The sequence below is a fragment of the Octopus bimaculoides genome, chromosome 10, assembly GCF_046866305.1.
Source record: "Octopus bimaculoides isolate indiv1 chromosome 10, ASM4686630v1, whole genome shotgun sequence".
Classification (NCBI taxonomy): Eukaryota; Metazoa; Mollusca; class Cephalopoda; order Octopoda; family Octopodidae; genus Octopus; species Octopus bimaculoides.
The window spans coordinates 56,265,882-56,283,539 of record NC_142937.1 but is presented as its reverse complement, the minus strand read 5'-3'; the positions used below and the strand labels follow the sequence as shown (position 1 = coordinate 56,283,539).

The 17,658-nt window shown below is 37.2% G+C and overlaps 1 protein-coding gene across 1 annotated transcript in view; it reads right to left on the bottom strand.

Moving 5' to 3' along the window:
- The window catches only part of LOC106881233 (cation-independent mannose-6-phosphate receptor), a 164,924-nt gene that overhangs the window by 73,957 nt on the left and 73,309 nt on the right, over positions 1-17,658 (bottom strand). Inside the window, exons 11-18 of the mRNA XM_089358692.1 lie at positions 14,965-15,102; positions 11,886-12,045; positions 9,655-9,942; positions 8,002-8,158; positions 5,879-6,043; positions 3,714-3,920; positions 2,196-2,370; positions 271-561 (exon numbers count right to left, since the gene is read on the bottom strand). Of these exons, the coding sequence (XP_089214818.1) occupies positions 271-561; positions 2,196-2,370; positions 3,714-3,920; positions 5,879-6,043; positions 8,002-8,158; positions 9,655-9,942; positions 11,886-12,045; positions 14,965-15,102 (1,581 nt within the window). The remainder of the gene's footprint in view (positions 1-270; positions 562-2,195; positions 2,371-3,713; positions 3,921-5,878; positions 6,044-8,001; positions 8,159-9,654; positions 9,943-11,885; positions 12,046-14,964; positions 15,103-17,658) is intronic.

Below are 17,658 nucleotides of genomic sequence, written 5' to 3'. Positions count from 1 at the left end.
CGGCACTGGCAACGATCTCGCTCGAATGTCTTTACACGTGTCACTGGAACAAGTGCCAGGAAGGCAACGCTGGGTCATCGCTGTGCCATCACGATTTCGCAATCATCTTAAAAAACAAGGAAGGACACATTAGATAATGGTACCATGAAAAAGATGTAATGATCAAGACTGGGATACCTTTCATCATAATCCTGTTTAGTTGGGGGTGGAGTAACAAGATCTCACAGCCATTGAACCTCACCTGTTTACAAATAACTAATTAAAATTTACCTGCACAAGTTGTATTGCCTGTATAATTATTAATTGGTGAGCAAATGTTGATGATGTACTTCATATTTCCAACAGGAAGTTCCCAGTTGCCATTTTGCTTTGTCAGTTGGGACAAATCATACTGGTTACCAAGACGGTCTTGAACAACACAATCGACTGTCTGTGGTGGACAAGCAAGAGGAGTATCAAACTGGAATATGTAGTTGCTCTTAGTTGTTCTCACCAAACTGACACTGCCCAATTCTTTCTCTTTGGCACAGACAAAAATAATTGTTACCTTGAAAAGTGAACCTGAATGAAGAGAAAAAAGCAAATCAAAGATATGGAAACAAAAAAAGAAAATGAAATAAAGAAAATTTGGCACAAAAGTATTACAAAGAACAAATGTATTAGGTGACTTTGCTTTCATTCATAAACACCCGCAGTATCAATGGGTTTGTGTCTGTCTGTATGTGTGTGCAGTATGTGAATATGCATTCACATACTACATGTGAACACATGTAATAGGCGCAAATGTGCTTGTGTTAATAAGCCATTACATAAGAGCAAACAAGCATGCTTAATTAAGAGTATTACAGCATGCACATATTCTGTTCCCTGTGTCTATTTCTCAATATTATCATTCTATTTAAACACAGTGTTTTTAATGGCTTAAAGAAGAGAAAGGACAATGCCCAGGACTTTTCAACAGGACCTACAATGTTAGTGGGAGGAAACTAAGTGAGAAATTTACTTGTAGGCTGCTGCAGTAGGAAGCAGCACAGTGAGATATTGGACTGTCTTTACATGGAGACCTAGTTCCAATTCTTTCAAAAGTGTATGGACTTGCCATAGGTACCCAAAAGTGAGGCAGTCATTTTCAACTGGTTGATGAACTAAGTCTACAAATTCATCATCATCATCGTTTAACGTCCGCTTTCCATGCTAGCATGAGTTGGACAATTTGACTGAGGACTGGTGAAACCAGATGGCTACACCAGGCTCCAATCTGATTTGGCAGAGTTTCTACAGCTGGATGCCCTTCCTAACGCCAACCACTCAGAGAGTGTAGTGGGTGCTTTTTACGTGCCACTGGCACGAAGGTCAGTCAGGCGGTACTGGCAACGGCCACGCTCAAAATGGTGTATTTTATGTGCCACCCACACAAGAGCCAGTCCAGGGGCACTGGCAACGATCTCGCTCGAAAGTTCTTACACATGCCGCGGGCACAAGTGCCAGAATTATAAACAAGAAAAGCCTGATGGGCTTCTACACAGTTTTCCTTTTCCCACTATCACTCACAATGCTTGAATGAATCAAAAAGACACTTGTCTAAGATACTGCATAGTGGAATCAAACCCACAGCTACTTGAAAGTCAAGGCAAACCACACAATCATTCTTGCACCCAGCCAGCCATGTACCCCACCTCACATATGTACACTATATAACAAAATAAGTACAGAAGAAAAAAAAACTGGGACATAGACGAAATTGTTGTTGGCACTCCGTCGCTTACGACGTCGAGGGTTCCAGTTGATCTGATCAACGGAACAGCCTGCTCATGAAATTAATGTGCAAGTGGCTGAGTACTCCACAGACACATGTACCCTTAACGTAGTTCTCGGGGATATTCAGCGTGACACAGCGTGACAAGGCTGACCCTTTGAATTACAGGCACAACAGAAACAGCAAGTAAGAGTGAGAGAAAGTTGTGATGAAAGAGTACAGCAGGGTTCACCACCATCCCCTGCCAGAGCCTCGTGGAGCTTTAGGTGTTTTCGCTCAATAAACACTCACAACACCCGGTCTGAGAATCGAAACCGCGATCCTATGACCGCGAGTACACTGCCCTAACCACTGGGCCATTGCGCCTCCACAACAGATGAAATATAGTAGTAGTAAATATGATAGGCCATTTTGCAAAACAAAAAGTTTTAAATCTTACCATCAGATAAACGTTTTCCAGCATAGACCAGCTGTAAATGTCTGTCAGTCAGTTCTAGTTCAGTACTTACAGCTGCCAGACCAGTTACTGTACTTGAGACTTGTTCACAAACTGATGCTTTTGAATTGTCAGACATGGTACAGCCAGGCAAATTCACAGGTGCACAAATGTTCAACTGGAGGCAGATAAACAAACAGATTAACACATAAACAGTTGCAAAAATTTAAGTAACCATTCCTTTTGCTATTTTTTTAGCTACAAAAGCAATATATTTGTGGTATTTTGGAAATGGCTCTTTACATTCTAAATTGAAATTCCATCCAAGATCACTTTGCTTTCAATTTGTTGAGTTAAATAATAGAGCAGTTGAGAAAAATAACTTTCAGGAGTTGATTTAATTGATTAAACCCGTGTGTGACCACAATCAAATGACTGAAACCAGAAAAAAATAAACATACAGAAAAAGTATTTTTAAGGGATATGTGTAAGTGTGGCTATGAAACACAGAAGCCATGTGACATTGCTGCCATTTGGTATTATAGTCATGTAACAGTTTTCACTTTTTTAAATGCATTTCTGCCGAGGTCGACTTTGCCTGTCATCCTTTCTGAGTCGATAAATTAGGTACCAGTTGCATAATGGGGTTGATCTAATCGACTGGCCCCCTCCCCCAAAATTTTGGGCCTCGTACCAAGAGTAGAAAAGAATGTAAGTAAGAATATTTCAAATGAAATTTGTTTTTTCTCCAACAGGATTAAAGACTGTGTGCCAAACCAAGAGCTTATAGTACATGTCAGGTCACGTCAAAAGTTATCGAATATTGGTAATCATGCTAAGGTTTCATTAACTAAACCAGCAATACAACACAACTAAATTTTTTATTAGTGATTCAAATAGATTTTTAACAACAAAATGACCTTCTCAATACATTATTCATTCTGAAAATAAGAATGATGATAACTATTACTGGATTGATTGAACGTATGAGTGGGTCAGTGCCTGTCTACATGGATGGGTCAGTGCCTGCCTGAATGTGCAGATGTGTTTGTGTTAATAAGCCATCACATAAGAGCAAACAAGCATACTTAAGAGTATTACAGAATGCACATATTTTGTTCCCTGTACCTATTTCTCAATATCATCATTCTCTTTACACACATTGCTTTTAATGGCTTAAAACAGAGAATGAACAATACACAGGACTTCTTAACAGGACCTACAATGCTAGTGGGAGGAAACTGAGTGAGAAATTTACTTGTAGGCTGCTGTGATAAGAAGCAGCACATTGAGATATTGAACGGCCTTCACATGGAAACCTGGTTCAAATTCTTTCAACTGTGTATGGACTTGTTAAAGGCACCCAATAGTGAGGTAATGATGTTAAACTTGGTGATAGACTAAGTAAAGGGATATTATGTAACACCTTTCGTCAATTTGGATTCAATGAGGGATCTTGGATTTAAACAACAGAAAAAAATCAAAGAGAAATTTTAGTTGAAAAAAATTAAATACACTTACATAGAATTTATGAGACTGTGAAACAATACTGTAAGATCCATCTCTTATCAAAGGCTGCAGATTATAAATGTAACCAGAATTGGTGTCCTTTATGGAGCATTTCTCCTGATTGCTTTCCGTGCTGGTCTGAACACATGCAGCTGGAGTGTTCCACAAGAATACATAATGACATATTGAATTGATACTTAACAAACTTGGACCATGTTCCTGTTAAAGATATCAAACCATAGAAAAGTTGAGAAAGTTTCTTTGCAATGTCTTTTTTTCAAATGTTTATTTTATTTTATTTTAAATTTCAGAGTTCTTTAAATTGACAGGATCTCTCTCTCTCTCTCTCTCTCTCTTAATTCATCTGTTGGTCTTCCTTTATTTCTCTGTTTTTTTTCTGGTAGAGCCTATGATTTGTGCAGGGCCTGTAAGACTAGTAGGTAGATAGGGATTGGGGAAAAATTCACCACTTGCTGTAATAGGCATCAGTGCATCGAGAAAATGAATTATTCACAGACTAGAGACCTTGTCCAATTGCTTGCAACTTAATGGACTCTGATCAAGGCACTCAAAGATCAGACGGTAGCATTAAACTAGTGAACAATATGTCAGCTATTTAATTAGTCATGATGGGGTAAAATAAGTGTTTTTAAATTTTTATTTCTACTGACAGAATATGAAGATACTACAAATGGAAGGTGGAAACTACCTCAACTAACAGCAATAACACTAAGACTGTTACAAGTGTGAAATTTGTCAAATGCTATCCAATGGACTACATCATTTTCCACCTTTACATCAGAATGTTTTTTTTTTTTACTCTTTTTACTTGTTTCAGTCATTTGACTGCGGCCATGCTGCAGCACTGCCTTTAGTTGAGCAAATCAACTCCAGGACTTATTCTTTGGAAGCCTAGTATTTATTCTATCGGTCTCTTTTGCCGAACCGCTAAGTTACGGGACGTAAACACACCACCATCGGTTGTCAAGGCATGTTGGGGGAACAAACACAGACACACAAACATATACACACATACATATATATATATATATATATATATATATATATATACGACAGGCTTCTTTCAGTTTCCGTCTACCAAATCCACTCACAAGGCTTTGGTCGACCCGAGGCTATCGTAGAAGACACATGCCCAAGGTGCCACGCAGTGGGAATGAACCCGGAACCATGTGGTTGGTAAACAAGCTACTTACCACACAGCCACTCCTGCGCCTATGTTCAAAAATAATTTGGTATAAAAACCAGTAGTATAAAAAGGCACTCCATTGGTTATGATGACAAGGGTTCCAGTTGATTTGATCAACAGAACAGCCCATTTATGAAATTAATGTGCAAATGGAAGAGTACTCCACAGAGTATTTCTCAGGGAGGTTCAGCATGACACAGAATGTGACATGGCTGGCCCTTTGAACTACAGGTGAGTGGACTGGAGGAATGTGAAATAAAATGTCTTGCTCAAGGACACAACATGCTTCTGGGAATGAAGCTCATGACCTTATAATCATAAGCCAATTACTCTAACCACTAAGCCATGCAAACTTCAGTAATATACATCATCACAAAATACACAATAAAATAGTCAAATAAATATTAACATATTTAATGCAGGGATCAACCAAAAGCCAACTATGAACAATAATGCAATGAGGAATAATGAAGCATAGCCCTCACTATACTTGCTGAAAAGATGATAAGAGATGCACTAAGTAAAATATACAAGAATGTACAACTCCAGAGTGAAACAAAATGAGCCAAGAAGGAGCTCATATGTGGTATTCCATCCTGTTAAAAACAGCAGTCAAATATACACCTACAAACTTAATTAAAGTAAGAAAACATTAGATAATGTAGTTCCACAGAGCCCTAAGAAGACAAGATGAACATGGTTGGAATGATTATAGGTCAGATCATGTAAACTTGGGAATGAAATAACCCTTAAATTGCTAGAAATAGTTTCAAAACCTCTCTCAAATTATATTGTATTGTGTTAAAATGGAAGGAGAGAAACATTCAAGATAAGATTGTTCTGGATACATTCTACCTTAATAACGGGACGGGCATAGCTTGAAAACCTTTTGGGATAGGCCTGTTCAGTAAAGGTTGGTCAAAGGTTAAACCACAACAATGAATCCTATTTCAACTTTTCTTTTACTTACTGTTATTTTCTTTGTGCAGTGGAAATGGATTGTTGTGGAATAGTTGGTCAGTGTGTAACCACTGTCCAGACATGCTTTACCATTGGTGTATTCCAATACAATGTTATCCCCTTTCTTCACAAGACCTTTAACAACTTCTCCAAGGTTTTCATGAGCAATCACTTCCTGTGAAAATAAAGAAATATATAAATCTAAACAGGAAACACTGAAAATAAAAAAAAAGTGTAAGCATAAGAGCAGACAGCATAATGGCTCCAAATATTGTCTCAACTGTCTCAATTGTTCTCTGGAGAATCATTGGCTAATTAGAGTGTAAGTATTTTTTGGCCTTTAACCTCTTAACATACATTTTTTTTTTCAATTTCCATGTAAAAAATATATTTATTATTTATTTTGAATCTGTATATAAAGAAGAATAAATACACCTATTATTTTGGATTAGTCATGATTTATTATGAAGTTACTAATAAAAATGATAGTTACTGATAGTTAATGATAGAAAGTGGGAATAACCTTATGAACGAAGTAGTTTGGGTAAGTAATTAAGTGACATACTTCAGAGTACAGTGAACATATATTTTCGTTCAAATATATACTTACTAGACATTTCTGAATGAAAATATACAGAATAATATGCTAAGAGGGAGCTTGGCCATTGGGCTACAGTTTTTATAGCGTTAATGCATGTGAGTTCCCCACAGGAAGTTATCATAGTAACTCTGAATTATTTATGGTGAGTGTTGTATAGTGCAGGACTCATTATCATTGTTATTTAATGTCTGTTATTCATGCTGGCATGAGTTGGCTGGCTTGACAGGAGCTAGCAAGCCAAAAAACCTCACCATGTTCCAAAGCTTGCTCTGGGTTGGTTTCTACAATTGGTTACCCTTCCTAATGCCAACCACTTTACCCAGTTCTGGTGTCCACTTTGGCATGGTTTCTCTAGCCAGGTTTTTCCTAATGCCAACCACTTAACAGAGTATACTGAGTGCTTTTTATGTGGCCACTAGCACTGGTGCGTTTTACATGACACTATTACCAGTGAGGTTGCCAAGTAACTAACAAGACAAAAACCTCTTGGCTGGGAGGAGTGGTACTGAGGTGGGTGGCTTTGTACCAGTCAAGAAGTCAGAGTATAATAGAGGGATTGAGATAGATGCCGTACTATAGAGGAGATACTTGGCTACCCTTGTTGGAGAGGAAGGATAGTTAGAGAGATAGAGTGAGAGAAGTGTGCCTAAATTAGAAGATGCTATATTGATGCATTATAAGCAGAAACATAGTTGTGAGGTTGTGAGGTTAATAAGTTCTCTTTGCTATACATTTCAGGATTCAATCCTTTTGCACCTGGATAAACATCTTCAACCACAGCCCTAGGTTGACCAAAGCCTTATGATTGAAATTGAGTAGACAGAAATTGTGTGGAAGTTTGGCCTGTTGTTGTGTGTTGGACTTTATATATTGCACAGTTTAACACTATCAGCTGGTTCTTGGATGTCTTTAGGGAAATTTGCCTTATACAAAGCCACTCCCCTCAGTACCACTTCTCCCATCCAAGATGTCTTTGTCTTGTTAGTTACTTGGCAACCCCACTGGTATTAGTGTCATGTAAAAAGCACCAGTGCTAGTGGCCACATAAAAAGCACTCAGTACACTCTGTAAAGTGGTTGCCATTAGGAAAGACATATGGCTAGAGAAAGCATTTGAGCCAGGTCTCTGCTCTGAGGATAATCATCTTTCTTCCCTCCACCAGTTTCAAAGGCCCTGAAAGTACTTATGGGCACAACTCTTTCTCTTCTATTTGAGTCATTAAAAAAAATATAATTTCCACAAAAAAGCACCCAGTACACTCTGTAAAGTGTCAGTATTAGGAAGAGCATCCAACAGTAGAAACCATACCAAAACAGACAATCAGAGCCTGGCCAGCTCATGTCAAACCGTCCAGCCTGTGCCAATATGGAAAAATGGACGTTTGATGATGATGAGATTATCTGTTACACCATTAGACTATATTTAAAACTATAAATATTATGTTGATCATGTAATATCTATTGTTAATAATCCTTGACTGTAGATACTAGAGAATTTAAGCTAAAGCAAAGCAAAGAAAAAAAGGAATGTACCTTGCCACCTTCAAACTTTGTAGAGCATACTGCAGAATGAACATCACAGCCAGTTCCAACAGGTACATGGTTCAGTGAACGACATACATTAATATAATACTTCTGTACAGGTGCGTCAATTCCAGTAGTAACCCAGTTATCTGACATCTTTGTGAGACTGAAAGTATGACATAAAATATCATTATACAACATCTACATATATAATTATTTTTATATTCAGTTATCAAGTGGTATGGAATGCAGTCACTGCTTATTACTTACTGATTCATTCTACTTCAGGATACAATTTTAACTATATATTTAGAACAAGAATGGTTGAAGGAAAAGCAAGGATCAAATTGTGTTAAGTGTTGGTGAACAGAGAGGGACATTGAATCCAGAGGAGCAGAGATTGTTATTGGCATAGCAAATTTAGCAAACTTTTTGCTTTGTTACTGAAATCTTCATCTGTGGCATTGCTCATATTCATCATTATCAACAATTTTGTCTGATTTTCTATGCTTGCTGAGTTAGGTTGTTATGGACTGAGTTGGCTTTATATAAAGTTACTACTCTCTAAGATGACTGGGGACTGACTATGCCTTACTTTTAAGTTTCATGTGTGATGTGTTTTCTATAGTTGAATGATCATTCTCAAGTGTATTGGGTGCATTTTATCATGGCACCTGCTCTAGGGAGGTTGTCTTGTTCTCAGCAAAATTAAAAAAGACCTCTCTTACCTACTTTACCTCTGTTAATTTGCCAACTATATTACAGAGTATATTGGGCTTGTTTTATAATAACACCAGTTCAGGAGAGGTTGTTTTGCCCCTTACAAGAAGAGTATTCTTTATCCTACATTGTATCACTAGCACTAGAGGATAAATCATTTTTTTTATCTTTCCAATTTTGTTTAAATCTGTTTTCTTATGTTTATTAGGCACTCTATTACTCTTATTTGTTTCAACCATTTGACTGTGGCCATGCTGGAGCACCACCTTTTAGTCAAAGAAATCAACCCCAGGACTTATTCTTTGTAAGCTCGGTACTTATTCTATCGGCCTCTTTTGCCAAACCACTAGGTTTCAGGGACATAAACACAACATCAGTTGTCAAGCGACAGTGGGGGAGACAAACACAGTCACAAAGACATACACATAGATATATACGTAATTTTATATATATATATATATATATATATACAATGGGCTTCTTTCAGTTTCCGTCTACCAAATCCACTCACAGGGCTTTGGTTGGCCCGAACCTATAGTAGAAGACACTTGCCCAAGGTGGTACGCAGTGGGACTGAACCCAGAACCAGAACACAGAATCATGTGGTTGGGAAGCAAGCTTCTTACCACACAGCCACTCCTGTGCCTGATAATTTATTTTTGCAGAACGATTGTTTTTACAATTAAAAATAGGTGGGTACAGGACCCACTTAGTTTCGTTTCCATTCCCACTAACTATCTCTCTTGTTACTCAACCCTCTACAGCTCATCTTGAAGCCTATATCTAGGTGGTTGCACACAACTACCACCACCATCAACACAAGAACAAATTTCAACATTGACATCACAAGAAACAGTCACTGAAATGCAACCATCACCACCACTAATGCTCAACCACTCTCATAATCTCAGTCAACACGAACATTAAATTTGTTTCACTTACCTTGAGAGGTCATACTGTTCATGGGTTTGTTCATCGGTGAAAGTGCATTCAACTGGATGTGAAACACAGGCAAATTTAGTGTACCACAAAAACCAGTAGGTAGAATTTGACTCTTTTATAAACTCGGGTCTTCCAGGACTGGCTTTTGTGTCACACACAAAAGTGATCACACTTCTTCGAGCAATAGGAGGGTCAGTGTTATACTTATCACCATTTTCATAGATCAACTTCAAAATTCCATCCTCATATGTTAGAATACTGTTGGCATGGCCAACATTTTTGGATACTCTGGCGGAGAAAAAGAACAAAAAATAACAACAAATTAAGTACAAAATTAGAAAATGCATATTTTTTTTTTGGTGTAGCTGTGTGATAAGAAGTTTGCTTTCCAAACACATTGTTCCCAGTTCAGGCTTAATGTGTGGCACCATGAACAAATGCCTTCTACTAGACTTGGGCCAACTGAAGCCCTGAGTGGATTTGGAAGATAGAAAGTGAAAGAAGCAGGTGTATGTGTATGTGTGTGTGTGCGCGCGTGCGTGCGTGTGCACACACACACACACACATATATATATAGATATATACATAAATGGTACATGGATGGGATGCCAAATGCACTTTTGCCAAAGGACAAGAAGCTGAATGGACAAGATGGATAAGATGTGAAAATTGAAATTTCATTTTGTTAAATCTTAAGTGCCAGATTGGTAAATTGGTCATTAAACTATGTAAGTAAGAATATTTTTTTTACTGTTGTGTGTTCAGCTCTATGCCCATTCGGCTTTATGTCCATTCGGCATTGTGCCCATTCAGCTTCTTGTCCATTAGCAAAAGTGCATTCAGCATCTTGTCTGTGCACGACATAAACATATGTATGTACACACACACACACGTGTGTGTGTGTGTGTGTGTGTGTGTGTGTACCACAACTGCTTGGTAACCTGTGAGGGTTTGTTTACATCCCTGTAACTTAGTGGTTTGGTAAAAACATAAATATTCCATTCCAAATATTGATATCTTATATCCCCTCACATCAGAAGAATTGTCCACGAGAACTGAGTTATACAAACATGGTACAATGTATATTAATAAATGTATTCAATCACACTTGAATGCTAAATTAACAGAGATTAGCATTGCAAGCTAATGAAATGACTGCTTATTATTATATAGTACACCTGCTGTCAGGATACTGGATTGGTGTTCTAAATTTGGTAACATAAGGAAGCAATATGCATACGATGGTGAACAATGTTTCACATGTAACACATCATTACCATCATCATCACTAACACCGTCATTGTAATCAGGATCACTGCCATCATCATAAGCATCGCTATATTCATCATGAGCACCTGCCAGGGATGTAGCCAGCCCACTTACGCGTAACATTCCTTCTTTGGACACTAAACTCCGCTTGCGAAGACCTGTTGAGGCAAGTGAAATCGAAATCGAACTAAATTTGTAGACTGGCACCCATGCCAACGTCTTCATCGAACACTAAACTCGGCTTGCGAAGACCTGTTGGGGCAAGTGAAATCGAAATCGAACTAAATTTGTAGACTGGCACCCATGCTAATGTCTTCATCGAACACTAAACTCGGCTTGTGAAGACCTGTTGGGGCAAGTGAAAGCAAAATCGAAATCGAACTAAATTTGTAGACTGGCACCCATGCCAACGTCTTCATCGAACACTAAACTCGGCTTGCGTGATCGTTGCCAGAGCACCAGCTGTCTGGCTTTCTTGCCGGTAGCACGTAAATAGCACCATTTGAGCGTGACCGCTACCAACGTCGCCTTCCTGGCACTCATGCCAGTGACACGTGAAAAGACATTCGAGCGAGTTTGTTGCCAGTCCCACTGGACTAGCTCCTGTGCGGGTGGCATGTAAAATACACCATTTCGAGCGTGGCTGTTGCCAGTACCCCTGACTGGCCTTCGTACCGGTGGCACGTAAAAGCACCCACTACACTCTCTGAGTGGTTGGCGTTAGGAAGGGCATCCAGCTGTAGAAACTCTGCCAAATCAGATTGGAGCCTGGTGTAGCCATCTGGTTTCACCAGTCCTCAGTCAAATCGTCCAACCCATGCTAGCATGGAAAGCAGACGTTAAACGATGATGATGATGATGATGATGATGATGATGTTTTATCATCATCACACCATTATCTTGAAATTCAAGAACAAGGAGCAGGGGAAGTAAAATGAAAAACAAATAATTAATAAACTTACTTCATCTCATTCTCGGTCTGACATACTCCAGCAGGTGTATCGAGTTTGCAAGTACCAGTCTTAACATTATCGCAAACATTGATGAAATAGGTGTACTTGTCCACATGAACTTCATAAAAACCATTCAATTTTCTTAGTGGAGTAAGATTGAAGCTGATACCTGTAATAAATAGATGGAAATTGGATTAAAGGAATTCAAGATATTTTTTTTTCTCTCTTTACTATGAAAATTTGAATTGATGAAAGAGACATTTTTCATAAAACATTAAACTACAGGAATATGGAAATCAAATTAAATTGAAAAAAAAAAGAAAAGAAAATAACAGCTAAAATTAACAGTACAACTCAGAGAATTTAATTTAAAAAAAAAATAGTATTTGTATCAATATTGAATTAAAGTTTTTGTTTCAATTCAATTTTGATTCAACTCAGTTTTCTGCTGAGACTCTTATACTACATGTTCTTCCTTTCAAGAGTAACAAAAAAGAAACCCATAAAAATTTAAAAAATAAAAACTGGGCTTTGGTTTAACTGGAATTACAAATGGTTTGATTAAAAAAAATTCTTTTTTCATTTAACCTTTACCTTTATCACAGTAACAAGTATTTTCATATTACTAGAAACTGATATTATGCTAGATGTGCAAACACAGCAAAAATTTTTTATCATTAAACTTTCTTGTATAACTCAAACATTCAAAACGAATCAGTTAGAATTAATACATATAAAACAAAGAAATGAGTTCTCCATGGAAGAAAACACCAAAGAATTTTTGAAGTGGGGGAGAAATACTTTATCCTTTGATTGTGAAAATATATATATATATATATATATATATATATATATATATATATTATTTTGTTTAAAGGAGTTCCAACACTGTCTGTTTTTTATGTTTTATTTATATTCCTGCAGAACTAATGTGGGGTATAGAATATGGAATATACAATATATAATATAATATACAATATACAATATAAAATAAAATAAAATAAAAGTCTGTTAAAGTCTGTCATACCGGCCATGACGAAGGGAAATAGCCCTGAAACTCGAGTCGCCTTTATATATTTATATTTATATATTTATATATTTGATCCTTTATACTGAACACTCAATATTTCATCTACATTCAATACTTTCTTTCATGGTGCCATCCATTTTTATTTTATTTTATTTTATATTGTATATTGTATATTATATTATATATTGTATATTCCATATTCTATACCCCACATTAGTTCTGCAAGAATATAAATAAAACATAAAAAACAGACAGTGTTGGAACTCTTTTAAACAAAATAATATATTCCTCAATACACAATCATACAAAAAAACCACCTTTTTTGTATTTATTTTTACTCGCAAATATATATATATATATATATATATATATATATATATATATCGGTTATGAGTGATAGTGGCATCAATTAGACCCAGAGGTTTCAGGTAATGCTGAGTAAGTGCTATGGATAGACCATAGTTAAGCTCCAGGTTTGGAGATTATGCAAATAAGGGGTTCAACATAGGTCATATATCAGCATGTGAATATAAGAATTTACTTTTTGTAATGAGATAAAAAAACCAAGGTTGTGTACATTATACTCTTACAGCTATTCATAAATGTACTATAATGTACACAACCTTGTTTTTTTATCTCATTATGAAAAGTAAATCCTTATATATATATATATATATATATATATATATATATATATATATACGACCTTCGAACTTTAGGCCTCACCGAGGCGATGACTAGTGACCGGGACCTTTGGAAATATGCAGTACATGAGAAGACCCGGCAAGCCAAGTGAGAGCATAATCTGTGACCTCTGCCAGATGTGTAGCCAGCTCACTTGTTCGTATCTTTACTTCATTGGACAATAAAAACTCTGCTTGCGAAGACCTGATGAGGCAAGTGAATTTAAAATCTGAAATCGAAATCGAACCGAATCGGACGACTGGCACCCATGCCAACCTCTCCTTCATTGGACACTAAACTCTACTTGTGAAGACCTGTTGGGGCAAGTGAAATCGAAATCGTAATTGAACCATATTTGATGACTGGCACCTGTGCCAGTGGAGCACTAACAGCACTGTCCGAGCGTGTTCATTACCAGAGCAGCTGTCTGGCTTCCGTGCTAGTGGCCTGTAAATAGCACCGTTTGAGCGTAATCATTATCAGCGTCGCCTTCTAGCACTTGTGCTGGTGGAACGTTAGAAAATCATTTGAGCGAGGTTGTTGCCAGTGCCGTTGGACTGGCTCCCGTGCAGGTGGTACGTAAAAAACACCATTTTGAGCGTGGCCGTTGCCAGTACAGTGTGACTGGCCCTCGTGTCGGTGGCACGTAAAAGCACCAACTAGACTCTCGGAGTAGTTGGCATTAGGAAGGGCATCCAGCTGCAGAAACTATGCCAGATCAGAATGGAGCCTGGTGCAGCCTTCTGGTTTGCCAGTCCTCAGTCAAATCGTCCAACCCATGCTAGCATGGAAAGCGGACGTTAAATGATGATGATGATGATGATATATATATATATATATATATGTATATATATATATATATATATATATATACCCTTTTACCCTATATGTATCATCATCATTTAAGCCGACGGTGGTGCTTGACAGTCCTCTGGTTTACCAGATCCTGTCAGATTGTCAAGCTCATGCCAGTATGGAACACAGATGTTAAATGATGATGATAATGATTATACATGCACACACAAATCTATGTAACCCAAACTGCAAACTTGGAAATGATTGCACAACTTGTACTATAGTCAACTCTTCTTCCAATCATACTAACAACCACCTTTTCCTACTTCCTTACACCAATCCTCTCTCTCTCTCCCTTTCACAACCCATGCTTCAGTATATCAAAAACAAAATATAAACCATAAGGTGAATTTCAGAGTCCACAACACATATTACGGTGGAGATTCTGGTGAGAAAGATCTGGTGGTTGCATTGAGCAACTGAAACGATTATGTAGTGGTTCCTTCATTTTATCTATTAACAGGTTTTGTGAAGCATTACTTTCAATGTGACAAAAATACATTGAACTATCTCTCTTACCAGCAATTTTATTTTCCACTTGACAGTCAGCCCCCTTCTTCTTGGTCACAACACATGCAGCTGCTGTGTGCCACTCTAGATAGTATGAGCAATCATCAGATGATTTAGTAACCACAACAGGAGCATTGTCGGAGATGCCTGTATAATATAAAGAAATTAGTGAAAACAAGAGTTCTGATAATGTTTCTTTGTAAACTTCTGCTTATCTGTTTCAATAAATCTAAAATATAGTCTATGTTCTGGAGTGGGTTAGTCAAATATTTGTAATTTTATGCAGTGGTATACTATGTTTGTATTGTAAGTTTCTTGATCACCCTGTCAGTGCTGGTGCCATGTCAAAAGCAATGATGCTGGTGTCATGTAAAAAACACTGGCACTGATGCCACAGGAAAAGCACTGGTGATGGTGCCAAGTAAAAAGCACCGGAAATGGTACCATGTAAAAAGCATTGGTGCTGGTGCCACATAAAAAGCACCCTGTACACTCTGTAAAGTGGTTGGCATTAGGAAGGACATCCAGCTGTAGAAATTGTGCCGAAACAGACAATAGAACCTGATCTGGCTCCAGGCCTTGCCAGCTTCTTTCTAACCATCCTACCCATGCCAGCATTGAAAATGGATACTAAATGATGATGATGATGGACAAATTGAAATCTCTTAGCAGTAATAAGCTCATGAGATTTTGAACAAGATTTAATTGAAATATTAATACTTTAGTATAAGGGAAATCTTAGGCAGAATAATATAAGAAAAAGTAAGGTAAACACAAAGAATAAACAGCCAAGGAAAGCTTTGTTTCATTGGACAAAATGCATTTAATAGTGAATGTTCATCAAAATTTCCATAAACCTTTTCAATAAAAATCTTCATATTGAATAGCTGGAGCTCACAAACCACACCAATTCTTTCCAAAAAATTTCTGTGAATTATGCTCATTCAGTCTTTAACCCATAGCATTTAAACCAGCCATATCAGGCCAAAATATTATACTTGTTTTATATTCAAATTGGCTATATCTGGCATTTCACACCTATCCAACTACGTTATTCTAAAAATAAACAATCACATCTTCAAAATCTTGAAGCCACTAGATTACTACATGATTAACTCAAAACAATGTGAATAAATAAGCATTACATTTGACATAGTAATCAGAATGCTAAAGGGTTAAGAAAATTTTCTAGTTATGTAAATAAACCGAATATTCACAAACCCCTAGTTATTTGGATAACTTGAGAAATAATGAAAAGATCTGATATACAGTGGAAATAATAAATATGTCCAACAATTCTCTTCCTCTCTTCCAGCAATCAAGTTTGTATTATAACTTGACCTAATTGTACCCAACTCATTTCTCTAAAACTTCCACAAAGCTTCTATCTTCAATGCTCACGTCGCGACTATACCATCAGAACTTTTCTTAGCTTTAGAGAAGAAATTTCTAGGTATTGAAGCAAAACCTAGAGTTAAGAAGATTCAAAGGAAACATAGCAAAGATTTAGTTGTGTCTGGGAAGAGTCATTCTCTTTTAGTGCCTTATTATTTAACACACTCACTGGTAAAGTTTCCACTCATTTACTTATTTATTTTTCCGAAAATTTTCGTCTTGCAAACTTTTCAATAGTTGTTGACTGTCCATTATCTGAACTGTGTTCTTCATCATTCATGAAGAAAAAGAATTCAGCTCAGATAACGGACAGAGTCAACGACTATTGAAAAGGTTGCAAGACGCAATGAAAATTTTAGGAAAAATAAATAAGTAAATGAGTGGAAACCTTACTGGTGAGTGTGTTAAATAATAAGGCACCAAAAGAGAATGACTCTCCCAAGGCACAACAAAATATGCTTCAACACATGGACTCACATAGAGAATCTTACAAACCAAATCCAAAAACATAAAGATTAAAATCTCAGTAAATAAATTAAAAAAGAAGAGAGAGAACATAATAATCTCAGGGAAAAGGCCAGGACTGATATTTAGAAAAGAAGTCAGTCGTAATTCCATTCAGTGTAACCAGTGTAAACTATGGACATGCAAGAGGGGCAATAGGATCACATGCATGCTGACAGTAGACAGTAGTAGTTAGCAGTGAAAAACATGTAAAATAAATTCCAACAAATGCTTGGAAGGCTCCACAGAAGTACTTGATAGCATTTGCTAGTAGATTCCCTAATTAGCAGTCAAAGCAGGTGTTCTGAAAGCATATAATAGCAATAGTAATAGAGGGGTAGTAAAAGTTCAGAGAACAATTACTACTGCTACTAACAAAAGGTTTCTCTCTCAGAATGCAGGATAGATTATATGATGTTTGTACATAAAAGTGTGATGCTGCACAATAGTAAGACATGGACATTGAATGTATAAGATTTGTGATGACTAGAAAGAAATGAAATGGACATGCTGCAGTGAATATCTATGGCCTTTGTGCACGTAAAAGCACCCACTACACTCTCTGAGTGGTTAGCGTTAGGCAGAGCATCCAGCTGTAGAAACTCTGCCAAATCAGACTGGAGCCTGGTGTAGCCACCTGGTCCACCAGTCCTCAGTCAAATCGTCCAACCTATGCTAGCATGGAAAGCGGACGTTAAACGATGATGATGATGATGAATGACAGAAAACAAATGAACTGAGAGAGAAATTAGATATCAAAAGTGGTATGCAAAAGAGAAGACTGTGCTGGCATGAGCATGTAAT